Here is a 27,464-nt window from a genome sequence, read left to right on the forward strand (position 1 = left end):
CCCAGGATAAACACAGACATGCATTAATCTAACATCAACGGTTTGACATTTGAGAGTCATTATTTCTACCATTGATAGAGCCTACACTTTCTCATGCTGTTTTGAACCTCTAATGCTGTAGGGATAATACGGAAGGGAGTGGTTTGTGGCACACACCAGTGGAGGCTGGTAGGAGGAGCTATAGGAGGACGGGCTCATTGTAATGTCTGTAATGGAATAAATGGAACGTTATCAAACACATCCAACACATGGAAACCACATGTTTGACTCCATTCCATTTTAGCCATTTCAATGAGCTGGTCCTCCTACAGCTCCTCCCACCAGCCTCCACTGATGTCAGCTCATACCGCAGTTACACCTCCAACACCATCAAAACATCTGCTATGTGGATGTCGGCCAACGCTGGTTAACGTCTTTTTGGACAGAATAATGTTGTTTCTCTCATATTTTATGTGCTGATTCACTTTAACCTCACATATTCAGAATTCACTCTGCTTTGCCAAACAATTGCATGTATCACTGTGGGATATGTAAAATTGTCCACACACAATCAGACTATCCTTTACTCTTACTATCTGTTTATCTATCTGCAGCAGGCTGACTTGTTCATTACACATTTTATGCACCACATAATGACTCGCAATTCAAATCCACTGACACTTTCAGTAAGGTACAAAAACCACAATATGATCCGGGCCAAGAGACACATTATCCTGTTTTATATGTTTTAGGATTCCTTGTTGTGGGAAAGTCTCTGTCTCTAAAAGGAGAGAGAGAGGGAGAGGATAGAAGAGGAAAATGGGAGAAAGAGAGAGAGAATGAGAGGGAAAGAGAGAAAACGTTATTTTGTATAGTAAAAGCCCAAACAGAAACATCATATGCTTTTTCAAAAAGATTTTCTGACACGGGACTTGATGACAGTTGGTTGTGATCCTGTAATCTCAGAGTTCCATACAGCCCTGTGTTACGTTATCAGATGGAGATAGTAGTGACATGTTGAGTGATACCTGCTGGGAATCAAGCTTGATTCTATTATCTACATGGTGGTGACATAGAGCCTCACCCCGGTCACCTGCCATGCCATGCTGTGTCATATCATGCCATCATATCTCTACAGCTTTTTATATAATTAGCATAGCTATATCTGTTTCTCTCTGCCTCTCCACCCTGCTAACCTCCCCTTTATCTTCCTTGTCCACCCTGTCTACACTCCACCCCTCCTCTATCTACACCTTTACTCCCTCTACCTCCTTTTACCTCTCTCTACCTCCCTCTTACCTCTCACATCTCTCCAGCTACCTCACATCTCGCCATGTACCGCCCACCTCTCCCCTTCTACCTCTGCCTTTTATCTTCCTTCTTTACTCCCATAGCTCCCAGGGCTCTCCTCACATTCTTCCTCTACAGCAGCACGCCCACCTCTCACTCCTTCTCTCACTTGCTCCCTCTCCTCGTTTCTCTTTCATATTCTCTTTCACTCAGTCTCCATCTTCCATTGTCTCTCCCACAGAATACCTGCTTCTTCTGATTTAAGAGCCCTTTCCCCTTCCTCCCCCTCCCTCTCCCTCTCTCCGTCCCTCTCTCTTTTTCCCTTCTTCTCTCTCTCCTCAGTACCTCTCCTCTTCCCACTTTTAATTCGATAAGCAGTCCTAGTTGTGAGGATGATTAAAATCCATCTAAAGTGTCTTGGTGACTACAGATACAGTGGCAGCACAGATAATGTCATTAATATTAGCAGCAGCGTAAATCCATCCACCATAACTTTGTCTTCAGACCCGCCACTGCTGATGAACTAATCCTGATCCATAAATGTAATATTTGTTATTTATAAATTGAACGTTTTAGTAATATATGCATGTGATCTAATGACAGGCACAATGTGACGAGGCAAAAGGTCAAATTTCAAAAAGAGGAGTAGATTCAGGTGTCATTAGAACACATCCTATAGGTTGGATCACTGTAAAATGTCCACATTTTGACTGGGTCAATCCTAAAGTACTCATTGTAAATTATGCACATCATCATTGTATCTCTGTCAAGGCTATTTGTATTGTGGTGTATGTGTTATAAATGTACACATCCCACTATGTGATTGATGGTGACAGTGTGACCTATTAGATCATCCGTAGACTATATATACTGTACATGACAGTGACATTATATATATATGCATCGTGACTGAAAGACACCTTGTGTTATTTATTGGTCAAATTAAAATGAGCAATTTTCCATTAACAACATGTTTAAATAAAAGGAGCCCGTTGTGGCTGGGAGAAAGGCACTTGAGTTGTCAAGCACTCGGTGAGCTGCGTGGACACTGTGAACTGTGTGTTGTCAGTGTCAGTGCATCTCTCTCTTCACATCCAACACCTTTCTGCTAAACAAGCCAAGCTTTGTAATGAAAATCAGCTGGCTCCTTTCTGTCTCTGTGGGGTCAGACACCTGTTTAATTCTATTCTATTTCAGTTTAAGGGCTTTATTGGCATGGGAAACATGTTCAAATTGCCAAAGAAAGTGAACTAGATAATAAACAAAAGTGAAATAAACAATAAAAATGAACAATAAACATTACACTCACAAAAGTTCCAAAAATAATAAAGACATTACAAATGTCATATTATGTGCAAATAGTTCAATTACAAAATGGAAAATAAATAAAACATAAATATGTGTTGTATTTACAATGGTGTTTGTTCTTCACTGGTTGCCCTTTTCTCGTGGCAACAGGTCACAAATCTTGCTGCTGTGATGGCACACTGTGGAATTTCACCCAGTAGATATGGCAGTTTATCAAAATTGGGTTTGTATTTGAATTCTTTGTGGGTCTGTGTAATCTGAGGGAAATATGTGTCTCTAATATGGTCATACATTTGGCCGGAGGTTAGGAAGTGCCGCTCAGTTTCCAGCTCCTTTTGTGGGCAGTACATATAGCCTGTCTTCTCTTGAGAGCCAGGTCTGTCTACGGCAGCCGTTCTGAATAGCAAGGCTATGCTCACTGAGTCTCTCACTGAGTCTCTCACTGAGTCTCTCACTGAGTCTCTCACTGAGTCTCTCACTGAGTCAAAGCTTTCCTTCACAGTGGCCACTGTGTACTCTCTGTTTAGGGCCAAATAGCATTCTAGTTTGCTCTGTTTTTTTGCTGATTCTTTATGTGTCCTGAACCATTGTCAAATAGCCTATATCTGGGTAGAGACAAAGATAACACACACTTCTGAGAGAAGCCTATAGTGCCTATAGGGGAACCTTGTCTGTGTGCTTTTAGAGAAGGGGTTATGGATATTTGTTTTTTAAATGACTAAATGGTTATGGATCACTACAAATGAGGTCACTACAAATGAGGTTCTGTATCTAAGAGAAAAACATTTTTATTTTCTCATCATGCAACACATTAAATTCTAATAAGAATGACACCACTTTTAGGACCGCTTAGCAATTATAATGATTCAATTTCCAATGATTAATTTTTAGAAAAGTGACTTTCAGAATCCAAACTACTGTCAATGTGAAGAAAAACATGTTCCACTGATGAGTAAGGTGCAAATCAACTTTCTTTTTATGTTGAATTTTTGCTTTGGCGTAGGACAGGTCTTAAAGACTTACGTGAAACCTTCAACTTCAGTGCGTCATCAGACTCACTTACATCCTTCGCTTCACTTGGACAGTCCGATTACAACGGGAACAATACACTGAGTGCCAAGGAGGGTCATAGGGGAACGTTTGAAAGTAATATTGACCATATGCAAAATATCACAACGGATATTAGTCATCACACAGCTCCGAGGAAGTACCTGTCAAGTAAATGTACTTGCTTAATTGATATAAAGCGAATTAGATACCTGTCACCCTTCTATCCCTTGCTATATAACCTAGTGCAGTACTACCGTGTGGTCACAAAGACACAACAGGACCAAAGTGAAGGCATTAAAGAGCAGCAGAGCTCGCTTACTGGAGCAGAGATAGAACTGAGGCGAGGTTACAACCAAGGAGGGAACATATCATTTTTGCGCACGCTTGAGGCACTTATATGGAGAGAAGATACCAATTTCCGCAGGTGTCAACATCGAGCTCTCAAAAGTCATAGAGAGTGGCTAAAAAACATTTAAACTCAGTTTACAAGTGCCCGAACAGCCTATTTCTACTTTTGAAAATCGAAACAAACGAAGAAAGACTTAAACGGCTGAAGAGTTGCACGCAACAGATTGCTGCATCATGAAATTACTGCTACCGCTTGTGATAGCTTTTCTTGCTATCGCCCAAGTTTTTTGTGAAGAAATTGGTCCAAAGGAAGATCTTGATTATTGGATGAACGATCAAATTACGGTAGGCATTAATGATTTGATGTAAGACAAGAAAATATGTTAGGACAATTGTTTGTTAGAATCGCCTTGTAAAAAATTGACATGGGAAAATGTAGGATTGCTTAACTATGGGGAAAATACGTTTTTAATTGGATGGCACAGCCTTGTGTTTTGTTTCATCAAAATGATTGAATGGAATTTCAACCAATTTCTATAAAATAAAATAAAATGTAAAATATTTATATGCTTTTATAAAATAAGTCACCTGTTTGGAGAGTTTGGTCATGCGTAATTACGCATGTATACAGACAAAACATCAAACATTCTACCAGCAACACAAATTCTATGTCCGTGAAAGATGTATTATGATTCAATGGGGATAAAGTATGAGCTCTTAGCTCAGTGTGCTTCCACCATTACCTTAGTCCCAGAATGAAGCTCTATTCACATGTAGCGCACGTTCTTCCTCTGACATTGCGGGTTGGGCGCCTGCCAAGTCTCCGGGCGGGGCTCTTATTTCTCATCATCTGCAGTCGGTTTGGGAACATTCAGCAGATTACGCAAAGCGTTTTAACGAGGCGGGAGGGCTATACAATAGGGAAGGAACCAACGGAATTGGTTAATTGATGGGCACTTTAATGTGCATGGTCCATTAGCCATAGAGGCGGTTGGACTACTACTTAGACTAATGCTGACCTGTAGGCAACCCCGTCAGATACAAATAGGTCGGATATAAAAGTTCACACGGGGGTGTCTTTACTGTTTTATATTGATTGCTCTGCGAGATTAAATCTAGTGCTATACAAGTGTACAATATTTTACGTAAAGGTATAGGTTGGAAGGCAATAAGGAAGTCAGTTTCCCCACCCCTCGTCCTATCTCCTTCTCTGGTGTCTAATGTTCCATTAATTAGATTTTCTCCCTCGTGCAGGACGAGTGGCTGTCATCTGACCCATTCGGAGAGATACTGCGGAGAATGACGCGGAAACCGAGGCCGCATCAGTTCTTTGGCCTAATGGGGAAACGCTCCTCCGGTAAGACTGTGCTTCCTCGCGCCTCGCCCTGTCCTCACCCTTCACGCTCTTGAAGGCACTTTCCCGTTTATTGAAATTAAATGCCAATATTGATATGCATTATTAATGCCTTTAATAATTACATATTGTATATCAATATATTTATGCACGTTTTGTAGCGTATTCATACATTCTTGAATTAGATAATTATAGGCCTACATTGACTGAAGTCCCCCCTTTATTCCAACAGCAAATCCACAGATAACCCGAAAAAGTAAGTGAAAAACGTATTAATAATTACTTAATTCATCTTTTAAATTAATCTTGGAGAACATTTCCCAGGAAATGTTGCAATTGTCCATGCATACCAACAAATTAAGCCATGATTTAGTTATAATTCGTTTTTCTGACATTATGTTACAAATGGACAGGGACTGTGTGGGCAGTGTGTAAGGCAGGCAGGGGAAGCCAATCAGAACATTTGGCAAAGTTGGGGAAAATCTATTGTGACATCAACCCAAGTGATGATGGCTTTATTTGCACATGGGCCAGGTGGACCATGTGACAAGTGATGAAGTGTGATGAGTTAACTCCATGAGTAGGGGGGATTAGGGATGACACAGGTCCTTCACCTGTATTTCACCTGTATTTCACCAGTACTTCACCTGTACTTCACCAGTACTTCACCTGTACTTCACCTGTATTTCACCTGTACTTCACCTGTATTTCACCAGTACTTCACCTGTATTTCACCAGTACTTCACCTGTACTTCACCTGTATTTCACCAGTACTTCACCTGTATTTCACCAGTACTTCACCAGTACTTCACCTGTATTTCACCAGTACTTCACCTGTATTTCACCAGTACTTCACCTGTACTTCACCTGTATTTCACCAGTACTTCACCTGTACTTAACCTGTATTTCACCAGTACTTCACCTGTATTTCACCAGTACTTCACCTGTACTTCACCTGTATTTCACCTGTACTTAACCTGTATTTCACCAGTACTTCACCTGTATTTCACCAGTACTTCACCTGTATTTCACCAGTACTTCACCTGTACTTCACCTGTACTTCACCTGTATTTCACCAGTACTCCTATGTGGGCGAGAGGAGTCGTGCTAACCAGAGGGGTGACATGATGTGAGAGGTGGGGTGAGAGGGGTGTGAGGGAGAAGACAGGCTGGTGTCACATATCCAGTGCCATAGGCCAACAGGTCCTCATTATCATTCATGGGAGGGAGAACACAAACCACATGTTGCCCAGCAGCAAAAAAACTAACAAAATGCAGGGGTTGAATAATTATATTTATTTTTGCATAATGGTAAATAAAAGTAGATAGAGAGAGAGAGACCGGAAAATAAACCTGACAAATGTTTTAATTAAATCACAACCCACACAGCTAACAGGTCGTTTGATGGGATTTTAGGATGCAGTAGGTGGTAGTCTTAGTTCTGCCTTGAAGACAACTCTAGTCCCTCGCTAGGATACATAGTCTTAATTCTGCCATGAAGACCCCTCGCTATGTCTCCCCTCTGTTCAGTCATTGAGGCATTTCCTTAATGACTCCCCCACTCAGCGATATGAGGCAGCAAGTACGTCATAAATACGTGTAGACCAACGTGTTGCCGGAGCCTTGATGCAGGCATGACTATGTCAGTCATTACAGGCAAAGAGAGAGAGAGTGAAGGAGAGAGAGAGAGTGAGAGAGAGAGAGAGAGTGAAGGAGAGAGAGAGAGAGAGTGAAGGAGAGAGAGAGTGAAGGAGAGAGATAGAGAGAGTGAAGGAGAGAGATGGGGAGAGAGAGGGTGGGAGAGAAAGGGGGAGAGAGAGGAAGAGAGCGAGTGCTTCGATCAATGCCCCAAGGACATTTAGGCGTTCAATTATATTGGTTACGCTGATGATGGAAAGATGGACCCGAGCAGCTCACCCTTCCATTGACACAAACCTATAATATAATATATACATTGTACAGTGTGCATATATATAAATATAATATGATCTATACCTTTTAAGATATATATAGTATGTTACACACAGCAAGGGGCCAAGCACTTATGATGTCCGGAGGGACAATTGAGAAGTGACTCATGACTAGACCACCAATGGAAGATGCACATGATGCCATCGTCCCTTTATGATCGTCATGATTCCCATATTTCTGATGGGAATATTGAAGCATTTAAGTAAATTGATCACATTTGAGTTTACCCCACTTAATTTGAATGAGTATGATGGGTGTGTTGACAGATAGGGTATCCCAGGGGTCTCACGCAGAGTTTTATAACCCCACTACTCCCCCGTCTCCCCTACATCCTCCCCCGTATCCCCATTCCCTCCACCCTTATATTATATTCCATTAGGGGGATTGACAGAGGCTGACAGAGACAACAGTCAGTCTGGGACGCAAATGTCCCCTCAGTACGTACATCCTATCCCTGCCCTCTTAGGAAAAAATCTCCAATCACAACCCTTCATTCCAAAACCTGTGGGTGGGCGCCGCTCTATCCCTCAGTCACTAGGGCAAGGGGATGGAGTCCGTCAGTCAATTTGTACGATACTAGAGATCAGTAGGAGAGGTCACACTCTGCCACCATCGAGGTTATACACCAGGCATTGCATCGCTAACAAAAAATTATGGGTCCCACTATATTTTGATAGTCCCATATAGATGATCTACACATGGTCATACTATCAACACACTATCTGTTGATAAGCAACTGCTTGCTAAGGTAACGGTTAGGTTTAGAATAAGGGTAAGGGTTAAGGTTAGGGCTAGGTTTAGTTTAGGGTGTAAATAATAATGGCAGTTATTGGAAGAACTCACACCTTTTTGTTCAGCACACTAGTCACTGCATCACTCACTGTCTGTAATTGCAGTGACAATGGTTTTAACTGTTACAGGAAGAAACTCACACCTTTTTCTCCTCTCTTATCTTCTCTTTCAGGGCATAAAATTAACTCCTTTGTTGGACTGATGGGTAAGAGGAGCCAAGAGAAACCAGGTAAGGGCCTCATATGAGCTTTTTACACGACTGATCGAACCGAGCTGTTCTTAGGGTGGCAGGGTAGCCGAGTGGTTAGAGCGTTGGAAGGTTGCAAGTTCAAATCCCCGAGCTGACAAGGTACAAATCTGTCGTTCTGCCCCTGAACAGGCAGTTAACCCACTGCTCCTAGGCCGTCATTGAAAATAAGAATTTGTTCTTCACTCTCTCTCTCCTTCACTCTCTCTCTCTCTGACTTGCCTAGTTAAATAAAGGTAACATTTAAAAATGTAAAAAATTAGCTGGCCTGGTTACAAATCCACAATAATTGCTGGATCTGTGCTTAAAATGACAATCTGAAAAGAAACTGTGCTGTGTTATTTACAAGCTTTCTCTTCAACTACAGATTCATATGAGTGGAACGCACTACAGAACTACGACAAGCGCCGCTAACCGGTTGGTCTTTCTTCAGTCCTCTGCTATTGGTCCGCTTCTCATCCAGTCATTCCTACAGACAAATGGAAGGGGTGTCTGATGCCGAGTTTTGTTTTCTGCAAAATATGGATATTTAGTCAAAGTTATTGTAAGTTAGCATAATAAAATGTCTTGTTTTCACATCGTGGTTTTGTAGCTGTATTGTACCTGACAGTGCCAATTTCATTTGTCCAGGAAGAAGGGAGCTCAAAGGAGGGCAGGAGTGTGATCTAAAGAGGGTTACAAAATGACGGTCGTTTTCCCCAAAATTCACAGGTTTTCCGGAAATCCCGGTTTTAAGATTAAAACAGAAGGGAAATCGTAAACCAGAAATTCTCAGATTCTGGGAAATCCTGGGACATTTGGGAAAGTTTGCGGAATTTTGCCACGCGCGGTGTGATCTGGTACTCCTACCGTACTTTACAGAAACATAATGTTATTTAATGTATGTCACAGTATTAGTGCCATCAGCATAACATATGTTCCAGAGAATGCTATTGTCGTGGAACATCAAAGCAAAGCTCTACCCCAGGGTATGTAGAACATTGCACTGCCAAGCCCACTGTCTAGTGCCTCATAAATGATTGTGCTGTAAATCAACTACACACTCTGGTACATGCTGCTCTATCAGAGCACGCTCTCGTTTAAATTGACTGTAAATCAAACTGTCATGTTTATAAAACCAAGATGTATGGTATGATATGACAGAATACTTGTGTGTGATTATGGCTTGATATATTAAAACTATTTTCTTTATTGGTGGAACGTGAATTTCTTATTTTCACCGATAGGAATATGCTGTGAAAGCGAAGAAAGGCAATTGTTCAACGGATGTAGATATCGTGGAGTGGTGCACCCTCTGAGGGACAAAGAAAGTAGCACACAGAGTTGTAAAATTGGGCAACCCCTCCCTCTCACACTGAAGAACAGACAGTACACACATCCAGGTACTTTCCACAGGTGATGGAGTTGTAGGCAAACTCATGGAAAACAGAAAGCAAAACGCTGCACACTGCCGCTCATGCTCCCAGGTGATATTTATTTACGTTTGCACCCTTAGGTTTTCATCAGGCATCCATATCCCAGGTGGGGGTGGAAGGTCCTATATATAGAGGCAGTACCCAGTGACATTACTTCCTGAAATAGGAGGTAAAAAATGTATGACATAGTTTCACAATATTAACATTCAATGTATCAAAATATATGATCATACACAGGGAATGTGATCAATATTTACAGTAATATACATACACATACAATATTCAACAATGATTTTTTTTAAACAATTTGGACATATTGAAACTATAAAAACGGTTTCAAGTCAAACTTCTCGTTAAGGCCAAGAGCCTGTGTGTTGAGCCTGTGTGTTGAGCCTGTGGATCCAGAAAGATTCCATTTGAAGAAGTTTCCTCTCAATGTCCCCTCCCCTGCATGACACCTTGACCATTTCTATTCCAATGTATCTCAGAGAACTAATAGGAAGTCCAGCTTGTACAAAATGAGCAGCAACAGGATGTTTTATCTCACCTGTCCGTATATTGCTGCAGTGCTCACTGGTCCGTGTCTTAAGGCTTCTATGGGGTTTCCCTGTGTAAGACGGGCCACAAGGACAGCAAAGCTGTCAAGGCAAAGGGTGGCTACTTTGAAGAATCTCAAATATAAAATATATTTTGATTTGTTTAACACTTTTTTGGTTACTAAACAATTCCATATGTTATTTCATTGTTTTGATGTCTCCACTATTATTTTACAATGTAGAAAATAGTAATAAAATAACGAAAAACACTGGAATGAGTAGGTGTCCAAACTTTTGACTGGTACTGTATAAATGTTTTACTTTCTGTTTCAGGAAGTGATGTCACTGAGTACTGTCCCTATGTATAGGACCTTCCACCACCACCTGGGATATGGATGCTTGATATCACCTGGGAGCATGAGCAGCAGTGTGCAGTGTTTTCCTTTCTGTTTTCCATATTAGGATACCCATAGTACTTAGAATGCATTCCCAATATATTGCGTTATACTTAAGTTGTATGTTAGTGCGGATATTGTAATGCAAACTCATGAATATCATGACCACACACACAACAAAAAAACACATCAGATAGATATTGTCAAGGGTATGGGGCACTTTTTATATCAGTAGTGGTTAGGATGAAATACAGTAGACAGACATAGCATTATGTACATAACTTTAGACATCTAATGCTGTAGTTCCATCAGTCTAGAATCTAGATGGATCGTAGTTGAGAAAACAAAGTGCAATCAAATGCACCATGGTTAGCATCTAACTTCCAGTGTGTCTTTTGGTTTCACTATTTTCCTTAAGTAATGTAACCCATTATACGAGTCTGTCTCAAGTATGTTTCGTCTTCAATTGAATCATGTTGTTCCCAGCTTGACATTCAATCTGTAACACATTCTATTGTTATCTCAAGACACACTCACGCAAGAACCCTCACATAAATACAAAAACACACATCCACGCACACACTTTATTGTGGTTTATAGACCACTATTACACCATGTCATGGCCTTTGCTCTGATTAGGATAATCAGGGGGGGGGGGGGTGAAAACATGTTGTTATGATTATGGCCCAATAGTCAAGCTTTTTATAGTTGCTTCAATAAAATACTACTTTTTTTATGGTGAGTGAGTGTTGAGCATTATCCTTTTCAATAAGAAATGTTCAAAGAAAGATAACCTTGGGGATTGATCAAGGCATCAAAGCATTACAAAGTTCCATCATAATTCTGTTCTGACATTTAAAATGTTTAAGAGACATGAGTTGAATTGGGATACTTCTCTTTATCATGTTGGGTAAAGAACAGGAGAATGTCTATACCAGTGGAGGCTCCTCAGAGGCGGAAGGGGAGAACCATCCTCAGTGAATTTCATTTTTTTTTTTAAGTAAAACTTTTTAAAGTAATTATTTTTTAGATGAAACAATACTATAATAAATATAATCACGTCACCAAATAATTGATTAAAACACTATTTTGCAAAGAAGGTCTACAGTAGACTCAGCAGCACTCTGTAGGGTAGCACCAAGGTGTAGCAGGAGGACAGCTAACTTCAGTCCTCCTCTGGGTACATCGACTTAAAAAGAAAACCTAGGAGGCTCATGGTTCTCAACCCCTTCCATAGACTTACACAGTAATTATAACAACCTCTGGAGGATGTCCTCCTACCTATCAGAGCTCTTGCAGCAATGGGGATCCATAATCAATACAAATACAAAATGACATGTTGTCCACCCAATCAAAGGATCAGATAATTAAACTAGTACTGAAAGCATAAGCTATAGCTAGCTAGCACTGCAGTGCATGTGGTGCATAGTTGACTCAAAGAGAAAGACAATAGTTGAACAGTTTAACAAATTAATTTCTTCCATTTGCAGGAGAAGCAAGAGAGAAGTGTATATAGAGAGAGATTGTTGTTTTTTTTAGCTAGTAAATGCAGCTAGCTAGTTTAGCCTACTGAAACACTCCGCCCAAACAGCAGGATGCTATGTTAGTCATAGCTGGCAAGCTATCTAACACAACACTGGAACTCTTCCAAGTCAAGGTAAGCTTGTGGTTTTATTAAATTATTGCCCCCGGGGCCTGATGGTGTAACTGCTTACTGACTATACACTGTAAAGTTACTGCATGATTGTAGTGGGTTTACTAACGCATTAGTTCTATTAGCCATGTTGACTAGGACGTTACTTTAGCTAATATGGTGACAAAGATGCAGGCTGTGTGTGGTGGTTTGGCTTGGAACGTTTTTTTTGCCTGATCACATACAGCTGATGTGTTGAGCATTGAAGTCCACAAGCGACAGGAAGAGGTAAGAGGAGGAGCGCGCAGATGCGAGAAGAAATACAACGTGGCTGTGTGTTTACGCGTGATCAGCGGTATATTCATTCCGCGGATTCTGTTGAAACGCGTTTCTTAAAAAGTAAGCAAACGGAACAAAACGGGGAGAAACAGAGTTGTGTCATTGTTAGACATCGCAAGTGTCACTGATAGTGACAGTCCATATGAGACCCAGGCCATGCAGGGTGTTACCCTCCAGTCTAGGCGGGGGCGCTGTTTCAACTGTTGGACCAATGATTACGTCCTATATCAGCTAGATGCAGGACAGTGTGTGCAAGGCGGTATTGAATGTCACCGTCTGTCACCTCAAATATATGTCTCTGGACCTGTGTTAAGCTACGTTATAAACGTTAATTCATAGGCTAGGTTGTAGCAGCCTCATGATGGGTATAGGGAAAATATGAGAAGCACGTAGTAGTCTGAACCTATCGCTGTTACATTGAACTGGCTGAATGGAATATGAATGACAGTTATCCAACATGCTGAAATAGAACGGCACTGACCGCAACTGATCTATACCTAAAAGCTATCCGGTCTATTGTCTCCTGTGACATAATCAAGACATCGGAATTGAACCTATTACAGCCTGCTCCCTGTCTGGGTAAGAGGCAAAAGGACAATTGCAGTACCGGTTATACGCATCTAACTTAATGTAAATGACAGAAAAAAGCACTCATTAGGAACAGTTAAATATCATGTTAAGGTTTAGCCAATGTCTGACGCTGTTAAAATATGTATGTCATTTAGATATAATAATATGTACTATGTAATCACCATATGGTACAATAATCGATGAAAGCATTACAGTAGTGCTACTGAATTCCAGATAGATGGCCTACAGCATCATTCCAGTCTTCCAACATTATCAACTATTCCTAGTGAAACAGCAGTTTCACAAATCAGTACTGACCCTGTAACTGTAATTAACACTGGTTAATTACTAGAGCTTGATGATTTTATTTTATTTATTTTTACCTTTATTTAACTAGGCAAGTCAGTTAAAAACAAATTCTTATTTTCAATGACGGCCTAGGAACAGTGGGTTAACTGCCTGTTCAGGGGCAGAACGCTCGGGGGTTTGAACTTGCAACCTTCCGATTACTAGTCCAACGATCTAACCACTAGGCTAACCTGATTCCTCCATAGAGCTGCCATAATTATCGCATAATTGTGTAACCGACAATTATGGTCAATAACGTGAAGTAAAAAATAGTCTTAATAAATTCATTTTAGGAAAAGGGGGATTCAACTTTAGATTCAAGTAGAAAAAATTTACCCAATAGCAGTTTTACATGAAATGGGTAAAGTTGGTAATCATTTTATGAGCGGAACGGCACGGTTGGGAGAAGTTTCATTTCCAAAAGTTCCAAGAGGTCAAATCCATTCGTTTTTCTTTTGTCTTATCTAAAGACGCATTATGAAGCGTTACAAGGTCAAACCATTTTTAAACAAAAATTACAATAACCGTGATTATTTGCATGAAAAGTAAGCCTAATCGTTACCCAAAATTCCAGAAAAATCACAACTTTAGCATCAGACTGTTTCCAGATAGGTATGTTGTGAAGGGGAGGTGTAGTAATGGTGTGAAGATGAGGTGTAGTAATAATGGCACAAGTGATTGACAGCTGACACAGTCTACGTTCCAATATCCATACTAGCATACCACTTAGAATGCATGCCTGCTCAATAGACTGCTTCACTCTAAGTGCTACGCTAGTGAGGACACTGGAAAAGAGCCACTGTTGTTTCTGTATCACTGGTCCTTGTCAGGCTTGTAGATGGAGAGGGTTCTGGCTGAGGGGTCTGTAGCATTGATCCAGCGGGGCATCCAGTAGTGGCTGAGCCACTCAGCTTGGCCCGGGTAAAGCTTCTCAAACACCTGGCGGTAGAAGTACGCCTCTTTGGTTCTGGGAGGGAGGAACGGGAACGTCTTAGGAGACTTCTCCAGCTGGAAGTCGTTCACCTTGGAGGAGTGAAAGAAGGAGTCAGAATGTGTGTGTGGGTGTGCATACGTCATGTGCCAGCGTGCCTGTGTGTGTGTGTGTGTGTGTACATGCGAGCCTGCTGTGTGCGTATGCACGTGTGTGTGTATGACTGCGTGTATGTGTACCTTGCTTTTTTCCATTTTTACTAACGACATGCCACTGACTGAGTAAAGCCAGAGTTTCTATATATGCGGATAACTCAAAACTATACAGGTCAGCTACTACAGCGACTGCAACGCTTAAAGTGCTGCAGTTAGTTTCAGAGTGAGTAGCAAGGAATAAGTTAGCCCGAAATATTTCTAAAAATAAAAGCATTGTATTTAGAACAAAACACTCACTAAACCCTAAACCTCAACTAAATCTTGTAATAAATAATATGGAAATTGAGAAAGTTGAGATGGCTAAACTGCTTGGAGTAACACTAGAATGTAAACTGTCATGGTCAAAACATATTGATACAGTAGTAGCTAAGATGGGGAGAAGTCTGTCTATAATAAAGTGATGCTCTACCTTCTTAACAACACTATTAACAAGACAGGTCCTAAAGGCACCTAGTTTTGTTGCACCTGGACTACTGTTCAGTCGTGTGGTCAGGTGCCACAAAAAAGGAGTGTTAGGAAAATTGCAATTGGCTCTGAACAGAGCAGCACAGCTGGCCCTTGGATGTACACAAATATAATATTAATAATATGAATGTCAATCTCTCCTGGCTGAAAGTGGAGGAGAGATTGACTTCATCACTACTTTTATTTATGAGAGGTATTGATTGACAAGCTGAATGCACCAAGCTGTCTGTCTAAACTACTGGCTCACAGCTCGGACACCCATGCATACCCCACAAAACATGCCACAGTACCAAAGTCCAGAACAGACAATGGGAGGCACACAGTACTACATAGAGCCATGACACAATGGAACTCTATGCCACATCAAGAAACTGACGCAAGCAGTAAAATTAGATTTAAAAAATAAATAAATAAAAAACTGATTAAAAGGGCCTCCCGGGTGGCGCAGTGGTTAAGGGCGCTGTACTGTGCCATCAGAGTCCTTGCGTTCGCGCCCAGGCTCTGTCGTAACCGGCCGCGACCGGGAGGTCCGTGGGGCGACGCACAATTGGCCTAGCGTCGTCCGGGTTAGGGAGGGCTTGGTCGGTAGGGATGTCCTTGTCTCATCGCGCACCAGCGACTCCTGTGGCGGGCCGGGGGCAGTGCGCGCTAACCAAGGTTGCCAGGTGCATGGTGTAGCCTCCGACACATTGGTGCGGCTGGCTTCCGGGTTGGATGCGCGCTGTGTTAAGAAGCAGTGCGGCTTGGTTGGGTTGTGTATCGGAGGACGCATGACTTTCAACCTTCGTCTCTCCCGAGCCCGTACGGGAGTTGTAGCAATGAGACAAGATAGTAGCTACTACAACAATTGGATATCACAAAATTGGGGAGAAAAAAGGGTACAAATTCAACAAAAATAATAACAAAATTAAAATAAAATAAATATTTAAAAAACCCTTATGGAACAGCTGGACTGTGAAGCAACACAAACATTGGCACAGACACATGCATACACACACACGACAACACTATACATACACATGGATTTAGTAATGTAGATATGTGGTTGTGGTGGAGTAGAGACCGGAGAGAACACAGTGTGTTGTGAAATCTGTGAATGTATTGTAATGTTTGAAAATGGTATAAATTGCCTTAATTTTGCTGGACCCCAGGAAGAGTAGCTGCTGCTTTGGCAGCAGCTAATGGGGATCCATAATAAAAACAAATACAAAATACCTCAGACTCCATCTGGTCCTGCAGGCTGTTGTACCAGGACTTCTTGACAGAAGTCATTCCGTCACTGAAGGCCTCTTTACGCCGCCATAGGATCTCGTCTGGGATCAGGTTCAGACCTTTAAATGAGTCTCTGAGGAGGTGCTTCTCCACTCCATCCTGGTTACACACACATCCCTCAGTCAAACTGAACTGTGTTTGGAATTATAGCACTGGAACCCTTTACATGTTTAGAGACAGATTTTTATTGCAAGGACTCTGATTTGGATACACAACACTTACAATCACACAATACACATCTTTTCCACTTTTGCAATAATACTGATGGGTTCTGACTTCTAAACGTGAAAATATGAAATATGACACTGAGGGACAGAGAGGGCATTGAAGACCGTTTACGTTATTGTTATACATCAGGTATCCTATGGAAAGGACTTGCTACACCAGAAGGTAATGGTAATATGTAGGAGGAATGTATATGGTGGGGTCAATTAAGGATGGATATGAGCTAGGGCCTTGGAATGTTACTGAGTAAGGGAAAGGCAATCACATGGATGTGGTCATTAATAAGGGTGGAGAGCTGTGGATTAGTGAGGAATGGGGGCCGAGGTCAGGTCACATTAAGGGAGAAGGAACAGTTTATTACCCACATCACTACGCTTCCTGCCTAGCAATAAATATGTAATGTTTAGAGGGAAGGAGGATACTTCACCTAACGTAGGGTAGATATACTTGGGCTGGTGGGAACATGGCTTTGTCTGTTCAGCTGTCTGACCCATTGGGCGAATAAACTTGGTTTGAGCTTTTCATAGTTGTCCGTCAGTTTTTACTCTGTTATTTAGAACCTAACAGTACATTACTTCCGATTTCATACTCCATTATCTCATCAGAGACAAATGTAGGGGATAGGGAGATTGGGATAGTGAGCATATGGTGATAAGGCTGAGAAAACTGACCTTAGGTTGCCTCATCTCCTCAGGCAGGGAGAGGTAGTACGCTGTGAACCTGTGGTCCAGGAAAGGCACTCTCAGCTCTAGACTGTAGAGAGAAGAGGAGAGTCAGAATCCTAGATCTTCTGTATTAAACCTATAGCTTCTTAAAAGAAAGAAAGAAAGAAAGAAAGAAAGAAAGAAAGAAAGAAAGAAAGAAAGAAAGAAAGAAAGAAAGAAAGAAAGAAAGAAAGAAAGAGCAGATAGCGGTCTGACAAGTTTGAGGAATGGATGTAAAAATGAATGAATGTATTGAAAAATAGGTTGATGCCCCTACCCGTGTGCAGAGGTGGTGCGGTCTGCTCTGAGCACGTCAAACAGGTACAGCTCCTTCAACAGACGAACACTGTCCTCTGCTGCTGCCTTGGGAGTGGGAGCCTGGAACAGGAAACACAACAACTCAGCTCATATTCCCAGACATAACAACTGGTTCCAGGGTTGGGTTCAACTCCATTTTCAATGAAGTCAAACCAGGAATTTCCCATTGATTTCTAATAAATATTTTCAATTCCTGCACTTCCTGAATTGACTACTGCAGTCACCACAACACTGTCTGGTACATGAAATTTGGTGAGGGGGAGAGAACGACACATCTCTGATGTGGAACAGACTTACAGTACCTTGTGGAAGTAGATGTATCCTTGTGTCAGCTCGTCAGAGCCTTCCCCAGAGAAGATCACCACGCTGTCAGTCTTCTCACGGATGTACTTTGACACTAGGTACATGCCTGCAGAATGAGAAAGGATTATTGGAAACAGAATTGAGTTGAAGTGCTCTCTTGGCTATAACTTAAGCCTTGCCAAATATACTGTACATTTCTTATAAAAAAAGTTATTGCGCCATCTAGAGGCAAATAAAACCATCTGTATTTAGCAGGAAAAAAGTCAATGAAAGTAAACTGATCATCACATGAACTTTGGTCTTAACTTGAAGTATGCACTTTTGGGACTGTTCATTTGTACCAGACAAACTGAATCACGTATTTCATCAACATATTAGGCCAAGGTCTGGCTGATTGCTTCTCTCTATTGACAGGCTTTTACAGGCCACACTCACTAATCTCCCAGGATTCCACTGGGATTCAATCCAGCCAATCAGGAGGAAAAGGAATGCAGCTTGTCCAGACTCCCTTTGTCCAGGTCATTGGGCACATTGACAAGGTACAAAGAAGCTGTCTAGTGTCTCGGTATTTCACAAATGTGTCATTCTCATAGCCTATCAATTCATCTTCAATGGGACACCACTTCTGATTGGTGTTTGGAGGTCTAGGCCAATCTAAGATGGGACAGTGTGCTCTCTCACCAACAGAGGCGCGTATGGTGGTGATGTCATAGGTCTCCAGGTGAAAGATGACCTCCTCCACGGCTTTGAGACCCTCTTCAGGGGTGAAGTTCACCTCGTGGTGCTCACTGCCGATGTAGGACGCCACCTGGAACAACACAAGGCATTCACCAAGAGATTCATTCATGTTCTATTTATTGCCTTCAGTTTATTGAGAACACATACTCTTTTACAATTACAGGGAGCAGTGACTTCACAGGCTTCTTCACAAAGGAGTCTTTGGTATTATATTTGTATTATTCTATTATGTTGCGTTTTCATTATTTTAAATGCTCCTTTGTAATGCCCTGGGAGCTGTAATGTATTGGGTAAAAGGTGATACAAAAATAAAGTTAGATTATTACTGATTATGAAGTTGTTTTTTTAACGAAACTGATTAACTAGCCTGCTAATATTGTTGCGCTCGCTAAGTCTAGAAGTCTTAGGCCTAGTTAACTGGTCTGTAACTTGATGTAAGATGTGCAACTATGTGAGAAATCAGCGTATGAGGTCAGTGTTGTATGTACATGCGCTCAGGAGACAGCAAACTTACAGGGATCCAGGGCCAGCTCCGTCCTGACTCCTATGGGTCAGCTAGCCCAAGCAGATGATTATTTGTTGTTGAAAAGGGTGACCAAAATATATATTTACAAAAATAAACTTCAAAAGACCACTCCAAAACTGAAAAGGTTAACTAAAACAAAAACACAAAGACTTGCAGGCCGAGGGGCTCTATGGCCACCTCTCTATGAATCATTCACGCTCAACCTGATTGCCTGTACCTGTGGGCTTCATCAAGGCTTGACAGAGCACCTGGACCCGGTTGCTGCTGCCCCCCTGGGGATGGAGTGTAGAAGTGGTAGTGTCTAATCATGCTGCTAAGACCTACCCAACCCGTTCCATAACAATATCATCACCATTATATTATAAGGCAGAGTCTCTCTATGGAGGCTGGAGAGAGCCTCACTCACCTTGCGAGCAGCCAGAATGTCTGGGCTGTCTTCAGCCCCGATAGCGAAGGTCTGGATGGGGTACTTCAACTTCTCCTCTTTGGCCAGTTTAACCAGCGTAGCTGCCACCAGACTAGAGTCCAAACCACCTGATAGAAATATATAATAACAGTCATACACCTCATTTACTAGATTATCACACGTTTAATTTGACCTATGGTGTAAAGATAATAAGAATGTATTATAATTGATGTATTTGCACAGACAAGCATTAGTGAAAACAAGTAAAGTAAAAGACCTCAAGCATTACTAACTCAAGCCACAAGCTTTCATGTGTGACACTACACAAAGAGGCAAACATACTCTGTAATAATCATTATTTGTACCTGAGAGAAGACAGCCGATCCTCCTGTGGGCCATGAGGCGTTTCCGGACAGCGTTCTCAAACAAAGACCGGATGTTGCTCTTCACTGTCTCTGGGACAAAACCTAGAGGACAGCAAGACATCTTACTGTCATCACACAGGGACCAGTCAACTGAATGGTTGAAGACCAGCAAATCAACTCTAGCATACTACACATCCAACTCCTATTGTCAGTGACTACAATGATTTCAGTTGGACAACAGGCTTCATTCATGGCAATACCCTCAATACCAAAAACCTGCATCCTAAAAGAACAATCAGTGACCCATTCCTCTCTTCATCTTATGTGTCAAACAACATCTGTCATCTTTCACTGATAGCTAGCGACAGGTAGTGACACAGTTAAATAATCTGTAACCTTGGCCGCTGTCAATCATGATGCTGACATTATGGAAATACTATGGATGGGTGTGTACCTGAGGGGAGCCTCTCTACTGTGTCATAGGCAGCGTGGTTGGGCTCCTGGGTGCAGCAGTGGAAGCGGTCCATCTGAATAGACCCTACCTTCCCTGTGGGCTTCAGGTCAAACACCTCAAAGTGTCCTGGGAGGAATGGAGTGATCTTAGGAGGTGAGGACATTGAGTGGGTGATATCAGTCAGACCTGGGAACAAACAGAAAAAGCATGTGTTTAAGAACAAACATGGAAACACTTTACATTAAGTTGTTATCATACCTGTGTAGTAACACTGTTGTTACACACTAGAAACAACATCTTAGCATTTTGTTACAATTGTACTTGACCAAGTGAATTTCCATTGAATAGCAATAGAGTTGAGCAGTTTTTTTTTTTCTCTACACTCTGTGACAAAGTTCATCCTATCCTATCCTGAATAGGTATTGTTCTTTAATCCACTTGTGTAGCAACCAAAACAGCTCAACCCCAATGGAGATATCAAGTAAGTAGTCCCCTCTCACCTTTTGCCTCAGAGCACACAGCCAGGAAGCCGTCGTCAGTCAGTAGTTTGAACAAGGGCCGCACGCCATACGTATCCCTCCCCAGGAAAACCTTCCTATTGGCTGTGTCCAGGAGGACGAAGGCGAACACTCCATCCAATAGGGACGCCATCTTCTGAATGCCGAAGCGCTCATACAGGTGAAGCAGGATCTCACCATCTACTTTGGTCTGGTAGTCAGTAAACTCAAACCGCTCCTTCAGCTAAAGAGGGAGGAAGATGGAGAAAAGTATTAGGATTATTATGAGACATAAGACATTACAAGTGGTCATACATGCTCATGACATACACTCACCAACATATTTATTTGGACAGTGAAGCAAAAACTTTTAATTTGGTTCTATCAGTGGTGGAAAAAGTACCCAATCATCCTACTCGAGTAAAAGTAAAGATACTTTAATAGAAAATGACTCAAGTAAAAGTCACCCAGTAAAATACTACTTGAGTAAAAGTTTAAACTATTTAGTCTTAAATATACTTAAGCATCAATAGTAAATGTAATTGCTAAAATATACATAACTTAAGAATCAAGAGTAAAAGTATAAATAATTTCAAATTACTTATATTAAGCAAACCAGACGGCACTATTTTCTGTTTTTTAAATTTACAGACAGCTAGAGTAACACTCAGACATAATTTACAAACGAAGCATGTGTTTAGTGAGTCTGCCAGATCAGAGGCAGTAGGGATGACCAGGGTTGTTCTCTTGATAAGTGAGTGAATTGGACCATTTTCCTGTCCTGCAAAGCAAATACATTCTTTAGAAATGTAGCAGAGTAAAAGTAAAAGTTGTCAAAAATATAAATAGTAAAGTAAAGTACAGATACCCCCAAAAAACTACTTTGTAAGTACTTTAATTTATTTACGTAAGTACTTTACACCACTGGGCTCTATACTCCAGCATATGAGGCGACAGTACAGAATGTCCCCTTTTATTTGAGGGTATTTTCATACTTACAGTGCCTTAGGAAAGTATTCAGACCCCTTGACTTTTTCCACATTTTGTTATGTTGGTTACAGCCTTATTCTAAAATGGATCAAATTTTTAAAATCTTCAGCAATCTACACACAATACCCCATAATGACAAAGCGACCCTTTGCTATGACTCAAAATTGAACTCAGATGCATCCTGTTTCCATTGATCATCCTTGAGATGTTTCAACAACTTGATTGGAGTCCACCTGTGATAAATTCAATTGATTGGACATGATTTGAAAAGGCACACACACCTGTCTATATAAGGTCCCACAGTTGACAGTGCATGTCAAAGCAAAAACCAAGCCATGAGGTTCAGGAAATTGTCAGTGGAGCTCTGAGACAGGATTGTGTATTGAGGCACAGATCTGGGGACGGGTACCAAACCATTTCTGCTGCATTGGAGGTCCCCAAGAACACAGTGGCCTCCATCATTCTTAAATGGAAGAAGTTTGGAACCACCAAGACACTTTCTAGAGCTGGCCACCTGGCCAAACAGAGCAATTGGGGGAGAAGAGCCTTCCTTGGTCAGGGAGGTGACCAAGAACCCGATGGTCACTGTGGAGATAGGACAACCTACCAGAAAGACAACCTACCAGAAAGACAACCATCTCTACAGCACTCCACCAATCAGGTCTTCATGGTAGAGTGGAAAGACAGAAGCCACTCCTCAATAAAAAGGCACATGACAGCCTGCTTGGAGTTTACCAAAAGGCACCTAAAGACTCTCAGACCATGAGAAACAAGATTCTCTGGTTTGATGAAACCAAGATAGAACTCCTTGGCCTGAATGCCAAGTGTCACATCTGGAGGAAATCTGGCACCATCGCTACGGTGAAGCATGTTGGGATGTTTTTCAGCAGCAGGGACTGGGAGACTAAGATGAACGGAGCAAGGTACAGGAAGATCCTTGATGAAAACCTGCCCCAGAGTGTTCTGGAACTCAAACTGGGGTGAAGGTTCACCTGGCTTCAGGACAAGTCTCTGAATGACCTTAAGTGACCCATCCATAGCCCGGACTTGTGGATGCTACAATGATTACAGATAATCATAAATGAATCGTGAATAATGATGAGTGAGAAAGTTACAGATGCACAAGGATCATGCCCTCAAAACATGCTACCCTCTCACCATTACAAATAACAGGGGAGTTTAGCATTTTTAGGGGGTATGATATTTATGCCTCTGATACTTTCTCACTCATTATCTAAACAGTAAATCAGATATGTATGAAAATACCATAAAATAAAATGTACATTCTGTACTGTCACCTCATATAAAACTTTTGATCTCAACTCCATAATGCTAGAGTATAAAGCCAAATTAAAAGTTAGCTTCACTGTCCAAATTAATACAAAGGGTAGTATACATGCTTATAACTGAATCACAATGGATTGTAAGTAATGTATGCACAATCACATCCAACAATTGTGCATACTACAAAAGATGTGAGATAATAATTTAATGCCATTTTTTTAAGAGACAGATAATACCATTATCAATATGATCTTTGAAGATATTACGACTTTCTTCCCTCCCTGTTTTCACAAACTCACATTAACAAAAGTTTACTTAACTTCTTTGGCCACGTAAGTCTCTTTGGCATAGAAATAGTACCTTCTTAAGAAAGGAGGAGTTAACTGGCCTAAAGCCATACTATATCCCTGCTTCGTGACCTGCAAGTAGAAACTCAATACGTTCCACACCAAAACTTGGCCAGATACTAGGGTTCCTTGAGGCCTGGTACCATCTCCATTCCTACAGTAGCCTGGGGCTCAGAAGTTTGGATTCCAGGCTATACCTTATATGTCTATGGGCCATAACTACTGTGGTGTTTACAAATCTATTGAGCCTGGGATTTGTGAAACAGTGAAACAATGTGGATTCCAGGCCAGACCTACCGTATGGTGGTTGTAGATTTCTCCGTTGTAGACAAGCCAGAGGTAGGGGAACTTCTTGATGCGGATGGGCTGCATGCCATACAGCTGGTCTACAATAGCCAGGCGATGGAAGCCGAAACAACAGTTAGTGAAGCCGTTGATGTTCTCAAAGCGAAAGGCGTCAGGGCCCCGGTGGGCAATCTTCATAGCGCTGGTGCACTGAACCGACAGGCACTCATCACTGCCAAACAAGGCCCATATACCACACATCCTGGGGCTGGAGAGAGCGGGGCGGGGAGAAAGAAAGAGGGAGAGGGTGTAATAAATACATGCCACAAAGGGCAGAGAAGATGGTCCAGAGACTAGTGCCCCTTTCGTAACTGTTCTTTACAACCTTTCAACCAGTGGAGGCTCCTCAGGAGGAAGGGCAGAACCATCCTCAGTGAATTTCATAAAAATAGTAAAACATGTAAAAAGTTATCCTTTTTAGATAAAACAATACTAAATATAATCACGCCACCAAATAATGATCAACACACTATTTTGCAAAGGTCTACAGTAGCCTCAACAGCACTCTGTAGGGTAGCACCATGAGGTAGCCGGAGGACAGCTAGCTTCTGTCCTCCTCTGGGTACATTGACTTCAATAAAACAATCTAGGAGGCTCTTGCTTCTAACCCCTTACAATAGACTTACACAGTAATTATGACAACCTCCGGAGGATGTCCTCCTACCTATCAGAGCTCTTACAGCACGAACTGACATGTTGTCCCCCCAATCAAAGGATCAGAGAATTAATCTAGTAGTGAAAGCATAAGATATAGCTAGCTAGCATTGCAGTGCATGTGGTGAGTAGTTGACTCAAAGAGAGAGAAAGACAATGAAAATTAAGGAGAAGCAAGAGAGAAATGTATAGAGAGATTGTCATTTTTTTCCCACTTTCAGTTTCACTTACTTAGCTAGCAAATGCAGCTAGCTAGTTTAGCCTACTGAAACACTCCGCCCAAACAGCAGGATGCTATGTTAGCTAGCTGGCTATGACTAAAACAACACTGGAACTCTTCCAAGTCAATGTAAGCTTGTGGTTTTACAAATGTATTGCCACCGGGGCCCGACACTGTAAAGTTACTGCATGATTGTAGTGGGTTTACTAACGCATTAGTTCAATTAGCCATGTTGACGAGGACGTTACTTTAGCTAATATGGTGACAAAGATGCAGGCTGTGTGTGGTGGTTTGGCTTGGAACGTTTTTTTTGCCTGATCACATACAGCTGATGTGTTGTGCATTGAAGTCCACAAGCGACGGGAAGAGGTAAGAGGAGCGCGCAGAAGGAATAAAACGCAAGAAGAAATACGTGGCTGTGTGTTTACGCATGATCAGCGGTGTATTCATTCCGTGGATTCTGTTGAAAAAAAAGTTTATTGAATGGAAGCAAACGGAACAAAACAGGGATTAACATACTTGAATTTGTCCAATAGAAATTATCGTTTGCATCCGTCTCTCGACCTGTGTGCACCTACGTTATAAACGTTCATTAATAAGCTAGGTTGTAGCAACCTCATGATGGGTATAAGGAAAATGTGCGTATCACGTAGTAGTAGCTATACCTATCGCCGTTACATTGAACTGGGTAAATGGAATATGAATGACAGTCGTCCAATATGCTGAAATAGAAATGGACATAGTGCACCTTTGCCAATCAGATAGGAAACTATAACACACCACACTTTTGGGTGGGGGCCACAAAATCTGAACTCATCACGAGGGGCTGCAGTGGCTCGCAGGTCTGAGTACCCACATCCATAACCACACATGCAGCGAACTTGCGAGCAATACATTTTAGCGGCCCTTTTGACAGGGGAGAGAAATTGTTTTAGTTAATTTCCTGCAATTCTACACATTTTGCCATGGTCGGAAAGAAACGTTTGCAGTTAATGTGCCATCTGAGTGAGAGTGACTAACAAATTCAACGGGGGTCCCCCCCAGACTGTAATTTGACTATGACAAGTTTAGATAGCTGGCTAGACTAACCAATCTAAAAAATGTTAGCTGACGCAGGCTAATTGAGTGATTGACATAACTGCTGATTCACAACCAAATTACACCTTGTACAGTATACTATAACTCTCAACAGTAAATTGAGACACCGACTGAGTTGGGGGGGGTTGATCCGCCAGTTGCCCATCCAAAACTTAAACTGTCTTGACTGTCCACTAAAGCACCTCTAAAAATACCATCCACCAGTAAATCTTATTTAATAACTTTCCAACTGTATTGCACTTAAGTCATTATGAGTGTCACTGCTAGTGACAGTCCATATGAGAGACATGCAGGGTGTTACCCTCCACCCTCCAGTCTAGGCGGGGGCGCTGTTTTCAACTGTTGGACCAATGATTACGTCCTGCTAGATGCAGGCAAGAGTGTGCAAGGCGGTATTGAACGTCACCGTCTGTCACCTCAAATATATATCTAGACCTGTGTGCAGCTACGTTATAAAAGTTAATTCATGGGCTAGGCTGTAGCAACCTCATGATGGGTATAGGGAAAATGTATCTCGTCAAAGAAATAAGGCCGTGGTCATGTAAAAAAAAATCGAGAAGGAAGAAATACTTGAAGGGTTATGGACTATTGGACATATTGTACCTTCGCTAATCAGATAGGACACTATAACACACCACACTATGATACTTTTTTACAAAACTATTGACGTCAACGTATTACACTGTGTATTAGAAGTAGTATTACTGTTAAGACATCAAAACCGGTTTCACAAAGCGAGTCCCCATCACATTTATTAATAAACAAATACTGTGTCGCTCTCTGCTCCACACATGGTAATGTAAACGTATGTGCCATGTGGCTTTGTCAAGCCGCACGAACTACCCGGCCATAGAAAAGACGAGTTAAGATTCACTCCGTGATAAATACACATTCGATTGAAATGTCTAAAACGCATTAACATAGTTTAGTGAGAAACATACCTTTGTCGTTGACACAAAGGGGTGAATTAATAGTATTCTCCTCAGCGCCTGAAATGATGCAACGACAGAACTTCTGTACACGGTAGTGATGACTGTCCTTGACTGAACTGGGAGGGGCGTGACTTGCAACTTCATGTTCGGTTGCATCACTTTATGGTTATATTTGAGATTCACATTTGACATACATTCTGGTTAGTTTTCGAGCCAAAGGTAACATGTTACAATAAACATACACTACATGACCAAAAGTATAGGGACACCTGCTCGTCGAACATCTCATTAATTAATCATTGGCATTAATATGGAGTCAGTCTTATTCTAGCAAAGACAGTTTCAATTTATACTGAATAAAAATATAAATGTAACAATTTCAAAGACTTCACTGATTTACAGTTCATATGTAAATCAGTCAACTGAAATAAATAAATTAGACCCTAACCTATGGATTTCACATGATTGGGCAGGAGTGCAGCCATGGGTGGAGCTTAGATGGCAAACAGCCCCGCCTCCCCCCAACAAATGTCCACAACATTTTAGAGACAAACTTCGTTATTGTGTGTAACATTTCTGGGATTAAAATAAAATGTTTTA

The 27,464-nt window shown here is 41.5% G+C and overlaps 2 protein-coding genes across 4 annotated transcripts in view; one reads left to right on the top strand and one right to left on the bottom strand.

Moving 5' to 3' along the window:
- The window catches only part of LOC139392253 (protachykinin-like), a 90,377-nt gene extending 81,265 nt beyond the window's left edge, over nucleotides 1–9,112 (top strand). For 2 of the 3 annotated variants that reach the window (XM_071140104.1, XM_071140101.1), the window contains 4 exons: nucleotides 5,230–5,332; nucleotides 5,562–5,585; nucleotides 8,265–8,321; nucleotides 8,707–9,112. In XM_071140104.1, coding sequence (XP_070996205.1) covers nucleotides 5,230–5,332; nucleotides 5,562–5,585; nucleotides 8,265–8,321; nucleotides 8,707–8,753 — 231 coding nt within the window. In that variant the 3' untranslated portion in view covers nucleotides 8,754–9,112. Of the gene's footprint in view, nucleotides 1–3,921; nucleotides 4,321–5,229; nucleotides 5,333–5,561; nucleotides 5,586–8,264; nucleotides 8,322–8,706 lie in introns of those variants that run through there. The other variant, XM_071140105.1, reaches the window with a different exon arrangement.
- A 1,773-nt stretch (nucleotides 9,113–10,885) lies between these two features.
- Nucleotides 10,886–26,982, bottom strand: LOC139391636 (asparagine synthetase [glutamine-hydrolyzing]-like). The gene is made up of 12 exons (XM_071139021.1): nucleotides 26,874–26,982; nucleotides 23,913–24,168; nucleotides 20,998–21,238; nucleotides 20,498–20,683; nucleotides 20,044–20,145; nucleotides 19,679–19,806; nucleotides 18,690–18,816; nucleotides 18,008–18,114; nucleotides 17,665–17,765; nucleotides 17,355–17,436; nucleotides 16,402–16,557; nucleotides 10,886–14,598 (listed from the first exon to the last, which is right to left on the bottom strand). The coding sequence occupies exons 2-12, from the start codon at nucleotides 24,159–24,161 to the stop codon at nucleotides 14,389–14,391; spliced, it is 1,689 nt and encodes a 562-aa protein (XP_070995122.1). The 5' UTR covers nucleotides 24,162–24,168; nucleotides 26,874–26,982; the 3' UTR covers nucleotides 10,886–14,388.
- Nucleotides 26,983–27,464: the final 482 nt, after the last annotated feature.

This window comes from Oncorhynchus clarkii, chromosome 32, assembly GCF_045791955.1.
Source record: "Oncorhynchus clarkii lewisi isolate Uvic-CL-2024 chromosome 32, UVic_Ocla_1.0, whole genome shotgun sequence".
Classification (NCBI taxonomy): Eukaryota; Metazoa; Chordata; class Actinopteri; order Salmoniformes; family Salmonidae; genus Oncorhynchus; species Oncorhynchus clarkii.